Here is a 13,137-nt window from a genome sequence, read left to right as displayed (position 1 = left end):
CTAAAACACATTCTAAGTACCTTGTTTTTGCAAGATAGTTCACTTTCTGTTTTGGCTGCAAAGCTGTGTAATAGAAATGTCCAAATAAATGATTTGTTTTATTTTTACATTTTTGTAACAAACGTTGATGTGCGTACAACTAATATGAAACTATCTTTGTGTATGTTAGGTTATTGTGTCAGTGCCAGACATGGAGATTGCTCAAGAGATGGTAAAAGTCCACTCCTTCACTCCTGCCAGGATAAATGACTCAGAGCTGAAGATGATCCCTCTCAACCAGCGGATCAGTGTCGGAACACCGGTATGGCTCCCATCCCTTATCCCATCTTCTTGTACAATAACATGACCATCTTATCTCTTCTGTTCTTTGTCCGTTATCTCACCTCCTTTGGTATGATACTGTGTGGAACAGTAACCATTCTGCAATAACAGAGATGAATACTCTTCATCTCTTTACATAGGTGGCTCTCTACAATCTTCTGATGGGATCAGTGGACCCATTAGTGAGTATTTCATCCAGTATAGATTCTGTCTAATTCATTTTTATTATCCCTTTAACAGGGGCAGTGCACATTCATAATAAGTCATCTAAATGACATTTGTTTTGTATTACCTTTACAATATTCATGTTATTGATTATTCAGAATTATGTAGGGCAAAAAAGACAAAATTGTTAAATTGATGATGAAAAATGTTTAGGAACAAATTTGATGTCAGTAAGTTGTGGCTGCGTTATGTCACCGTAAAGGCTGTGATGAATTGGGCATTTAAACCTTTAAAAGCAGTGGAGTTGCTGAGGCCTTGAGTTCTTTATGTTTTTAACTGGACTTGCTGCGTCCTGCAGGAGAGTTTTGCTGCAGTCGCCTGGAACTGCCTGCTGGTGATCAGAAACGTTCCCAACACGCCGTCCGGCTGCTCCGAGGTCCAGAAGCTGGTGCGACGCTTTGGGACCGTCATCAAGACCCTAGTGCTCAACAAACTGGTGAGGGTGCTCACCATTACCACGTGCCCCCCAACACTTACAGCTATGGTCAATCTTTCTGTCTCAATTCTTTATTCATCAGGCAAACACATCTCAAATGTTGTTGACATAGCGATCTGTATCTCCCTGCTCAGGTCGTTTGTGAGATGGCAACAGCAGCTATGGCATTGTCTGTTCTGAAACGCTTTAGGAATTTTCCGTGCATCATCCAGAACAACCCTCTGTTCTTCTCCCGCAAGCCGGACCCCAGAGCCCGCACACAGACCAAAGTCATCACTGAATCCTATGATCCATCTGAGGTGGGTTACTGATATTTCATTTAGAATGGTTGTAAAGAGTTGTGGGAAATTCATTTCGATACGTTATCATATCGTATCTGCAGCTTTTGTATGTATTGTTGTGGATACACGTAACAGGAAGAGGAGTGAAAGTTATAAAATGCACTTTATATACCTTATATTATTTGCTTCTGCTTTTTGTTATAACATTTGTCTATGTAATCAAATATAGCTGCTAATATGTAACCAAAGATAAGTCAATATTGCTGGTTCAAGTTTAAAGTCTGCTGTACTTAGGATTAAGTGTTTAATTATTTGTAAAGTTTCCAGGCTTAACATTAATATTGTCATATCCATGAGAGAGGGTATGTGATGCTGCTAGTAACAGCTATTTTTAACTTAAACTTTGTTGTACTCTTTTCAACAGAGCGGCAAATTAAATGTGCTTAAAGTATTTGAAGTTAAAATACTCATTGCAGAAAAAGTCTCTAAATTGTAAAACATATTTTAAAAAGAACTAGAACTTTCCAAAAATACCAACAGTTAGCTAAATTGATTGTATTGAATTTATTTTCTGTCAACCCACTCAATATTTTAGGTGTTCAAAAATATAATGTCAGATCGTTGAATCATAAAGTAACTAGTAAGTGAAGTTGTAAAATAAATCTAGTGAAGTAAAAGGAGAATATTTCCCTTCTGATGGTAGAGGAGTAGAAGTATAAAGTGGCACAGAAAAAAAAATGATATTCCAAGTACCTCAGTACAGTGCTCGAGTAAATGTTCTTGGTTACTTTCCACCACTGGTGTTGGGATACATTTCAATCCTATTTGTAGCCTTCTCTCATGTTTAATATAAGGTAGTAGTGGTGCTTGGTTGTGCCTGGTTCACTGGGAAGTGGTAGAGGTTAGACCGTGCTGCTTAGGTTGGAGCCGCGCCAAAGCAGAGGGGGAGGAAGTACTCCTATTTTCCACGCTAGTAAAAGTAGCAATAATACACTTTAAAAGTACTTTGTTACAAGTAAAAGTCCTGCATTCAAAATCTTACTCAAGTAAAAGTAGTCCATATGGCCCATTTCAGAATCGTAAATATATAGAGATACTGGGTCACCATTATGATTATTAATTGTTTTAATCACTGTTGTTTATTGTAGAACTAATTGAAATAATTGAAATACCGCTGCAGAATATCTTCACCTAAAATGATATGTGAAAGTTTATCAAATAATTGATTTATGATCCACCACTGCGCCTAAGTTCCGTACTCCTCACACCCTTACAGTTTCTAAGACATGATGTTTGACGTATCGTTATTCTTTCCCCCTTGATTGTAGAATACACCTTTGAAAGGCAGCCAGGCGGAAACAGCTGAAGAAGAGTCGGTCCATAAAGAGAGCTCTGAATCTCCATTGGAGGTGATTGAAAGAGACGCTCACGGGCAGGAAGAGGAGACAAATACAGCTTTTAAAGGTGAAGTCATGGGACAAGAGTCGAGTAAAGACTATGTGATCCAAAAGGACGAGCCTCCTGCTCCTGCTTCTGACTCTCTGGCTGTACCGGAGTTCCAACCGGAGGCCCAACCGGAGGCCCAACCGGAGGCCCAACCGGAGGCCCAACCGGAGGCCCAACCGGAGGCCCAACCGGAGGCCCAACCGGAGTCCCAACCGGAGTCCCAACCGGAGGCCCAACCGGAGGCCCAACCGGAGGCCCAACCGGAGGCCCAACCGGAGGCCCAACCGGAAGCAGGCCCGGCGACAGACGTCAGGGAAGATTCAGTTGAAACTGTCCTGGAGGCCTCGGAAGAGAACATGGACGTCACTGCATCCACAGCAGGAGATGATGTGATTCCTGCTGATACAGGAAGAAGGCCATCCATATCTGAGGGGAAAGCAGCTTCCCAGGAGACGGCCCTGCCCGAGCTCCCTAAGGTCAGATCTGTTTCTGTAGCTCAGGTCTCAATCCTCCAACATCTTATTTTATAACTTAGTTTATATTTCAGTTTCAGTTCCATTGTACAAAAAAAATTATATATATAATAATAATAATAATAATAATAATCCACCTTTTTTTTGTTATCAGGTTACTCAAGCGATGGTTAACGCACTGCTTGTGGAGTGCAGAACTCACCATCCCAACAACAGAGCAGCTGCTAATGGAGAACCAAGGGAAATCCTGACGGAGACAGAGCAGCGGGAGAAAACAGCAGAGGAGACAACCGAGCCCACCAACAACAACACAGAGGAGGGGGGGAAGATGCAGGAGAGGGAGAGAAGAGAGAGGGAGGCCAGGAAGGAGAAAGAGGTGAGGGAGAGAGAGAGGAAGGACAGGGAGAGAAGGGCCTTGGAAAAGGAGGAGAGGGCCAGGCGAGATAAGGAGGAGAGGGCCAGGAGGGAGAGGGAGGACAGAGCCAGGTGGGAGAGGAAGGACAGAGACAGAAGGGACAGGAAGAGAGCGCACGGGGAGGGGTCAAGGTCCTATGGAAGATCAGGGGGGTACAAGCAGAGCTCCTGGAGGGAGGAACCGAAGAACAGAACGGTAAGATGCAGCTGTGAGCTGAAGACGTGTTGGAACTCTTTCCTCTTCATCCTCTTCCTCACTTCTACTGCTTTTTATGTTATTGTCCCGTCATAAACTCAGGAGGAGGAGGAGAATGACGACTTCCCCTTCAACATGAGTGACTTTGTGACGCTGGATGAAGTTGGAGATGTGGCAGACCTTCCTTCCACTCCTCCCTCTGGTCCCACTGAAACAGCAGGGGGGGGGGAGGCTGCTCCCACATCTGTCCTGCAGGACACTCCAGAGGTAAAGTAGAGCTCCTATTAATACATCAAACTTCCCTTCCCCCCCCTTTATTCAAGAAAATACATACAATGTTTGATGTACATTGTATACACAAAACGTTGACATGAGGAGTAATATAATACGTAGGAAGAGATATAAAGATTAATATGATGCAAATAAAAAGTAATGTTTCCCTTTTTAGAAAAAATCCGACATGAACATTTCAGAGTAAAAGAGTGATAGAATAAATTACAAATTGCTTCTTCATGTTAATTACAGAAATTACAAGAATAGTCAGTATCAGTTTGACATCTTTTTAGTGTCTTTTTTACAGGATATATTGTATGAATACATCAAACTTCTCACTTCCATTTCCACAATGCAATGAAAACATGGTCCTCTTCATGTTCTCTGTTTGTAGGACACGCCCATGGAGGTCACAACCGAAACAATGATGTCTGAGACCCCGGGGCCCCGGCCGGAAGAGCACGCATCAGAGTGTGAAGCTGTGACCATGGTGACAGCTGAGACTTCCGATGGTTTAGTGTCTTCAGAATCAGCAGATTCACAAACACACGTGCCTACATGTCAACAGGCTGAAATCACTCCTGACACAGGTACAGCGTCACACTGATTTCACCTTTTTAATGAAGAGAAGGAAACAGCCTCTTGAGGTGCGTTCACAGCGGACGCAAAGGAGTGATAGATTTGCGTAATGCTGTCTTGTGAAAGCCAATAGCGGGGAAAATCTCAGCCTCTCGTCACTGACTTTATTGAATCAGAAAACCAAACCAGTACAGTAGCTGTTTGCTCTGGGCAACGGTACACCGAGCTCACAGTTCCTCATATCTGTTCCGAAACTAGACTAGCTTAACCTAGCCTGATCGATCTTATCTTCATTCAGAAATCACTTATTTTAAAAGTGTTTCGTCTGCAGTTTTGCAGACACACTCACCAAAGCATTAATTAATGTTTTTAACTAACCAGTATAAGTATGTAGTTATTTCGGCATCATTGTGAAACATGTATTACAATGTGCCTTTTTTTGTTGGCATCTACCATGGTATCTACATGGAGATAAGCCCCGCCTCCTCGCCAGTGTGTCTAGTGTGATTGACGCGAGTAAACACAAATTAATACCCCAGCCAAACTCGCGCAAGTGAATTAATGCAAAAATGTGCTTCGCGTCCGGTGTCAACGCACCTTCAGACCTTTGATTGTTTAACATTGTTGATAATTTTGGCTGAAATCTGTTGTTATTGTTTAGAAGCCACTCTGGACTCCAACACTGAGGGTGAAGTGCTTCCTGCAGCCGAGTCCTCAACACATGAACCAGCAACAGGAACAATGACTTCAGAGAGTGAAAGAGAAGAGAAAGAGGACATGGTGTCAGCAAAAACTGAGGAAGATGAGACGGTTAAGGATGAAGTGGGCCAAGCGGAGAAAGAAGAGAAGATAAAGGATCAAACTGAAAAGACAAAGGAACATGACAAGCTGAAGGATGAAGAGGACAACGCCGAGAATCAGGAGAAGATGAATGATGAACAAGAAACAACAGAGGAGCAGGAAAAGATAAAGGACGAAGAGACGGGCGCTCCTGCTGTTGAGACAGGTAGGGTTGACTTCAGTTGTTTCATCTCCAAAAAGATTAGACTTACCACCATCAGGACAAACGTGACATACATGACTACCCTGTTGAGCTAAATCCAAACATGAGGTACCTCATGTTTGGAACATTTGCATTGTTGTGGAGACTTCACTGCTGCTGCTTTAATAGTAGAGATGGCATGATTCCACTTTCAATTCTAAATCGCTTAGTGACAAATTGGAAAAGCTGTTGGAATCAAATTCACACCTGGCGTTTATGTCAATGTTCAAGTGCTGCTTTTTAAATAACTACAGGTGATTTGAAAGAGGACAACTGTCATTACCATAAAAAACATATATAAGGTACATGGTCTCAAACTAATACATCTCATATATGTTTTTGGAAATGGAGCAAGCCATATAAGTTTCCAATTCTTTTTTTTATAATGAAAACTGAAACGCAGCACATTGGCAACTGCAAAAGCCACCAAGTGCAGTGTTTCTGTTAAAGACGCAGTAGATGTGGCCATGGTGTCTAGGAAAGCGCCGCTGAAGGCTTTGGTAAACACAGTCGATGTGATAGTTATTGTATAGTTATTTTCAGAAACGTTCAAATAAGGGGGTGTTAAACAAATAATGAGAGACTTGCCGATCCCGCTCTGATTCTGAAGATCCAAATCTGATTTTAAATGATTTTCTATTCAGTATTGAAATCGTCACACCACTGTTAAATAGACTTTAGCAGTGGAGTTAAAAGGGCCGTCAAAATATTCTCCTCTGGATCTGCACTTTTTGAGATTACTTGTTTGCCATTAAATTAAGATGAATTTCACCTCTGTCTAGTGTCTACTATTTAAGCTCGTAAACCAATCTGACTGAAAAGGTTTCTAAGCATGGTGAAATAGAAATATTGTGGGAAAGTTAAAACAAATGTATTTTAATTAGGGCTGTCAAACGATTACAATTTTTAATCAGATTAATCACAGTTTCAAAATTAATTAATCATGATTAATCACCATTCAAACTATGTCCAAAATATGCCATTTCTTTATGTATATTGTTGTGGGAATGGAAAGATAAATGAAAGAAGGTGGATATATCCATTTAACATACAGTATGTATTAGGGATGCCAGCGATTTTTCGAGTATTCGTTAGTCTCCATAATTGAAAATTATTTTAAAATTCGATTTTATTTATATATTTTTTTATTATTATTTATGTTTTTCTTTTTTTTCCTGGCTTAGTTTCAACCAAAAATATAGACTAATGTTAATAATAGTAATAGTATTAATAATTGTAAATGGCCATTGGTCACACCACCAGTTGTTTTACTGTAAACTTGGAGGAAGCCAGCAGCGCAGGCGAATAATCGATTAACATTCGCCAGGGCTGTCCGATTTTCGAATTTGATCATGGTCAGTTTCTGGCATCCTGTGTGTGTGTGTGTGTGTGTGTGTGTGTGTGTGTGTGTGTGTGTGTGTGTGTGTGTGTGTGTGTGTGTGTGTGTGTGTGTGTGTGTGTGTGTGTGTGTGTGTGTGTGTGTGTGTGTGTGTGTGTGTGTGTGTGTGTGTGTGTGTGTGTGTGTGTGTGTGTGTGTGTGTGTGTGTGTGTGTGTGTGTGTGTGTGTGTGTGTGTGTGTGTGTGTGTGTGTACATTGTTCTGTGTGTCAAGATGAAAGACAGCCCACACACCCATCAATCATCAAACCGTGGGGTCTTATTTCATTACGTGTTGATAGAAATCAACACGTAATGTTGTATCGATGTATATAGAGATGTACTACAGCAAAAGTATTCTCCGTCGGGACTTCCTGCAACAACACCACGCCGTTATCTTGATTCTGATTGGCCAGAAGACATTATCAAATATGTTCTATTGAGAAGACAATTACTACGTGACAAAAGTTTTCAAAACCGTTTCTAGTCTTTGGCAAGCGGCTACTGAAATCAATCTTACTAACTGCTGTCTGTGCAATTTACTCCGCGAGTTGGCAGACTTTATTTTGCTTACTTTAACATCATTTTTCATGGTGGGCAGGTGGGGCTAGGCCATTTATTGGTATGGGTGTAGCCTACCCCAGCCATACCCTGGCGCTGCCACTGGTGGGATATATGGGGCGGGCCATTCTGCGCATGCGTTAAATATTTGAACGCAATTAATTCAAAAAAATTATTACCGCCGTTAACACGATAATTTTGACAGCATTAATTTTAATACTGTATTTTAAATTCTATGATCTCAATATTTAGTCTTTTATATAATACATATTTTTTAAATAATCGTTTTCTTTAAAAATATTAAAGGGATTCCGCAAAGTCCCACTAGAGGGAGCTGACATATTGTAGCCAAAAGTTTGAGAAGCAGCAGTGTATTAGAATATGTGAGTGGCAGCTGGGCCTTAGTGGGTAGACACTCAGGCTTGTTACCAGGACAACATGTAGATGTATTTAACGAAGCGCCTATATTTATTAATGTAATGCTTACGGTCCTAATTGTCCTCATCTAGGATGGTGCTTAATCTGTGTGCTATGTAGCTGCTAGGATGGATGCAGAGTAAAGCAGCACAAGGTCCTGGAACCACTCCCTGTTCCAGATGAATAAGATCTCTCTCTCTCTTTCTTTCTTTCTTTCTTTCTTCAGGAAAGCACAAGATGTCTGAAGTTGAAAACACAGCAGAGGAGTGTGTGAAAAAGAAAAAAAAGATGGACACTGCCATGAGCACAGGCTACTCCCTCCCTCCCTTTGACCCCACAAGCCCAGTTGGTAAGACCCATGTCTGTATTTATTTACCATGCCTGCCATTATATTTCTACAAAAGTGTTCATCAGCTTTTTGCCTGTGTGTGTTCCCACAGGTATGGAGTTCTTGACCCCAAAGACGGGTTTCTTCTGTAAGGTGTGTAACAGGTTCTTCAACGGAACCAAAGAGGCAGAGATAAACCACTGCAAGACCCTCAAACACTACGAGAGCCTGCAGGTAGGCAACATGTACACACACATACCTGTAGTGGTTTCGTGGTGAGGACCCTCAGGACATATTGCATCCATACTAATCACAACTAATCCCAACCCTTAGCCTTTCTCTAAACTCAGTCTAATAGAGTGCACTGATGACGTATGTTTGAAGACCAGACCTGACAGTTAGCATCGCAGGGCTCCTTCAACAAAAAGCTATGAGAGTTCCCCTCTGGGTTCCGGTATATTGCAGAAAATATGCTCTGTGGTGTAAGAGTCGGGAGGAGCTGATAATTTATTCCGGCAAATTACTCAGACCTACTAATTAACCTAACAGAAGTTATTGAGTCTATGTAAGTTTACTGCTTGGCTCAGATCCACCAACGTCAGCGAGATCGCACCTCTATTAACTCCTGAAGAACCAGGTTCAATTAACTGCTGTTTCAATTCAGACAACCCTATTAATCTGTTTAAGCGATCCCGAAGGATTTTGATATCAGTAAATGAGGTGTGGCCCTATACTAAGGGTGAGTGTGGCAGGGTGCAATCTTACCTTTGAAGCAGGAGAGTAGAGCGCAGATGTCTTTTAAGTTGTCCCAGTCCAAAAGGTGGGATCAGTTTATTTGAAGAAAAATAGGTCCAAACGTATACAGGGTTTTCATGCTGTGATCATGTTCTAATATGAAACTTTAAAATTCACAGTTTTACATTTATTACATTAAATTGTAACTTCAACTGCCGAATTCAGTTGTGATTTTTAAATCTCCCGATCGAATTTAAAGGCATTACCTCAATGACCGGTGATAATAAAAAGCACATTCAAACTTTCGTTCACCAAATTAATTAACATCAATTCCATACCTATGTTTTCCGACAGGTGGCAGGAATAACATTCAGAAACCCATACTTATCCGCATGAATTCGGAGGAAGATACCTCACAGGTGGCGGGCCTAATCTTCACAAACACATACCTATCCGACAGGTGGCGGGAATAACATTCAAAAACCCATACCTATCCGCATGAATTCGGAGGAAGATTCCTCACAGGTGGCGGGCCTAATATTCACAAACACATCAAATATCAAATCATTCTACTCATTTCACAAAGAAATTCACTTAGCATTCAACCAAGAAATTTGAGAGATATTGACCAAGTCTGAGAGAACTCTCAGGGAGAGAGCTTTACCGGGAGAGAGTATACCAGGGGAGCCCCCCCTCTCTCTCTCGTTTGCTCCCTCTCCGCCAGTGTCTTTATGCTCAACAACAGGATATAAAAACCTAAAGACACCTCCTCCATACCCATATTTGTGGAAACTGGGCATGGCCTCTGATGTACAGGACTGGACATGACCAGACATATTATATGGCTATGGCATAAGACACACCTTCTCATGTTTGTGTAAAAAGGACATGACTCCTACTCTGCAGGACTCGCAAAATATTATTCTCGGCTATGACATAACCACCTTTTTGGGGCCTCAATGTATTCCTCCCTGTGTACTGCTGTGAGGGGAGAGGGAAGAAACTGTCTCTCCTCTTATCAGTGACACCCATAACCCATTATAAGCCTTACACATTCAATTTAACAAACCACTTGTGTTTTGTTTATACTGTAAATATAGAAGATCATAAAATATGAAGCATTTTCATTGTGGGTTATACAAGAATATAATTGACTATATTTTGTTATAACTAACTTTCGTTTTAATTATTCAACCTAATATGAATATCTCAACAGTGGTTAATACACGCTTATGATACGCAACACGTTTTGTTCAGCAGGATAATCTCAAATACAATTGACCTGAAATAAAAAGCTAACGCTAGGCTAAAAACACACTACATCACGGTCACATGGCTACATATCAGGTAAAGGCGGATTATGTTGCCGTGATGACGTTTAGGAAGATTATTTAGAATATCATTGGGAGGGATGAAACCCTCTTTTTAATGGTCACACATGCAGAGCACACAGCACACACAGTGCAATGTGTTCTCTGTATTTAACCCATCCTAATACCGGTAGTCTAGTACTAGGAGCAGTGGGCAGCTATTGTACAGTGCCCGGGGAACGAGGGGGGAAGGGGGGCGTCCGGTGCTTTGCTCAAGGTCACCACGGCAGGGCAGGAGGTGAACTGGGACCTCTCCAAGTAGCAGTCCACACTCCATATTTTAGGTCTGGTCGGGGACTTGAACCGGCGACCCTACAGCTCCCAGTCCAAGCCCCTACTGACTGAGCCACTGCCGGATTTAGCTAATTGTTTGCAACCAACATTTTGAATAAGCTTCGGATATGCAGGAGTGAAGCATCTATTGGCGTATTTTATGTCATAGAATAAAACGTGCCCATTTTCTTAAGCTCGTGTTAACCACACACTTTCCTAAAAACTTCAAGACGAGGTAACGGAAAGTGCTCAAATTATAAGTGTTTTCCAGGTTTTAGACTCTTTACCACTCCATGATAAACCTTTCAAGAGGACTGACCAAATGCCCTCACTCTGTAAAAACCTTGTTCCTCATGATCAGAGGTGGAAGAAGTACTTCGATGTAGAGGCACCAAAGCAGTTTTACAGATGTAATGGCACAAAAGAGAAAAAAACCTAGCCTGGAGGTGTACAATGACTCTTGTTGGCTGTAAAGAAGAACAAATGGACACTTGCGGTGTTAATACCTCCAACAGCCAAATGTTGAAGGTCTAATCCTGCTTCCCTGTTCTCTCTCTTCTAGAAACACCTGCACAGCATGGACACAGCCAACCTGAATACCTGAATGTGGCTTTGGACATCTTCACTGAATGTATCATTCCCCTCCTCTTGTATTGTCTCTTAATTTCAAGGTTCCTGATTCTCATGTTGATGTAGATTAGTGTCAGTTTGAATATGTATTATAGATTTTTCATTTACGATTTAAGAGAAACATGTTGAAGATGGCTGGCAGTAAGAACTGTGCACAATCAATAAACTGTTTGAATAAACTGTGCGTTATCACTCCTTCATTGCGTCTGTTCACACGGTTAGAGCTCTGACACAAAGTGAACGTCACTAGGAGTTCGCTCTTCTCAGATCACTAACTGCATACTTGTTCGCAGTTGTGACCAAACACACACTGAAAAAAATCAACTTTGACTTTAATAAATGTATCATGTCAACAGATTTAACATAATTGTATTAGGTTAGTTAAAAGCAATACTTTTAAGCTTAAATAAAAAGGTTAGGTTAAACTTAATATTATTGCTTTCAACTAACCTAATACAGTTATGAGAATATATGAGTAATACATTTAATAATGTTGATATTTAAGTCAACATTTCAGTTTTTTCATTGCAGAATGCTACATTAGTAGAGGAACAGTTTTTAGGATTGCCCAACCTGAGGTTACACACACGTTTTTTTACAACTTTAAACATTGCATAAATTGTCTAGTTCCTGGAATATGCTGTATAACAACGTATTGTTGGCAGATTATAAATACATTTTAAGAAAATAAGGTGTAAATTGCATGAGGGCATATTGTACATGACTCTATTGCACACAGCTTTATGTTTACTGCATAATATCTCTGCAAGTGATCAGAATGTCTCTAAATGTGAACTGCATGGTGCCAGCCAGTCATTGCATACGAAAAACAATCTTAGTACCTTTGTTCCTCTTCAATTCGAATTTGAAATATGTTTTCACATTATACCAGATCTTTATCATGGGTTTTAAAATTTCATTTCACAGCCCAGTAGTGCCAAATTACATGTGGACACTGTACACCTCCTCCATCATATGGTCAATACAATAAAGACAAAGGAAGTCCTGACCTCATAGTATTCCATATTAATTTAACCATTTTCTTTTAAATTTTTGAGAAAAGATCTAATGGAGTTGGCAGGGGAATATTTTCGAAATAAAGTAATTTTGGTTAAATATAAAAAATTTAAAACATTGATTCTCCCAATTATAGATAATGGTAGTGCCATACAGTACATATATCAATTATAATACACTAGACAAAAGTAGGACACTCCTCTGAATTCAGGTTTCATTCAGTCCCATTGCCACAGTTGTGCTGAGGAGCAGAGTGCGTTAAAGTGGCAATGGCTCTGCTGACTCAACTGCAGAGTTCCAGCTCTGGCATTAATATCAGCACCAAACTGGAGCTTCATGGGTTTTCCTAGCCGAGCAGCTGCATCAAGCCTTTCATCACCAAGCACAATGCCAAGCGTCAGATGGAGGGGTGTAAAGCACCACTGGACTCTGGAGGAAACGTGTTCTGGGGAGCAGTGTATTTTTGTTGGGTAATCTACAGTGGTGGGGCTCAAGTCAGTATTTGCAATGTAATTACATACACGCTCCCCTTGACAGTGAAACGCCATGCGTGAGGTTTAGATTATTTCCCTGTCTCAATCCAAATTGAACTATATGAAATAAAAAGGCACATTTGTCTTGTAGTAAATAAAAAGGGCGACCTGGAGCCAGTCCTGCAATTTCTCCACAGACATGCTGAAAACCCAACCCCTGCAGGGGGGTCTGGGGGGATTCAACCCCCGGAGGTTTTTTGAAATACTAACA

At 41.0% G+C, this 13,137-nt stretch overlaps 1 protein-coding gene across 3 annotated transcripts in view; it reads left to right on the top strand.

Moving 5' to 3' along the window:
• Positions 1-11,555, top strand: part of LOC307033882 (uncharacterized protein) — a 59,662-nt gene extending 48,107 nt beyond the window's left edge. For all 3 annotated transcript variants that reach the window (XM_079672513.1, XM_079672512.1, XM_079672514.1), the window contains 12 exons: positions 170-301; positions 462-503; positions 845-982; positions 1,117-1,281; positions 2,592-3,185; positions 3,337-3,792; positions 3,895-4,059; positions 4,460-4,655; positions 5,306-5,650; positions 8,267-8,389; positions 8,481-8,602; positions 11,309-11,555. In XM_079672513.1, coding sequence (XP_079528639.1) covers positions 170-301; positions 462-503; positions 845-982; positions 1,117-1,281; positions 2,592-3,185; positions 3,337-3,792; positions 3,895-4,059; positions 4,460-4,655; positions 5,306-5,650; positions 8,267-8,389; positions 8,481-8,602; positions 11,309-11,350 — 2,520 coding nt within the window. In that variant the 3' untranslated portion in view covers positions 11,351-11,555. The remainder of the gene's footprint in view (positions 1-169; positions 302-461; positions 504-844; positions 983-1,116; positions 1,282-2,591; positions 3,186-3,336; positions 3,793-3,894; positions 4,060-4,459; positions 4,656-5,305; positions 5,651-8,266; positions 8,390-8,480; positions 8,603-11,308) is intronic.
• Positions 11,556-13,137: the final 1,582 nt, after the last annotated feature.

The sequence above is a fragment of the Notothenia rossii genome (genome assembly GCF_949606895.1).
Source record: "Notothenia rossii genome assembly, chromosome: 1".
NCBI classification, from domain to species: Eukaryota; Metazoa; Chordata; class Actinopteri; order Perciformes; family Nototheniidae; genus Notothenia; species Notothenia rossii.
This window is presented reverse-complemented; position numbering and strand designations above follow the sequence as displayed.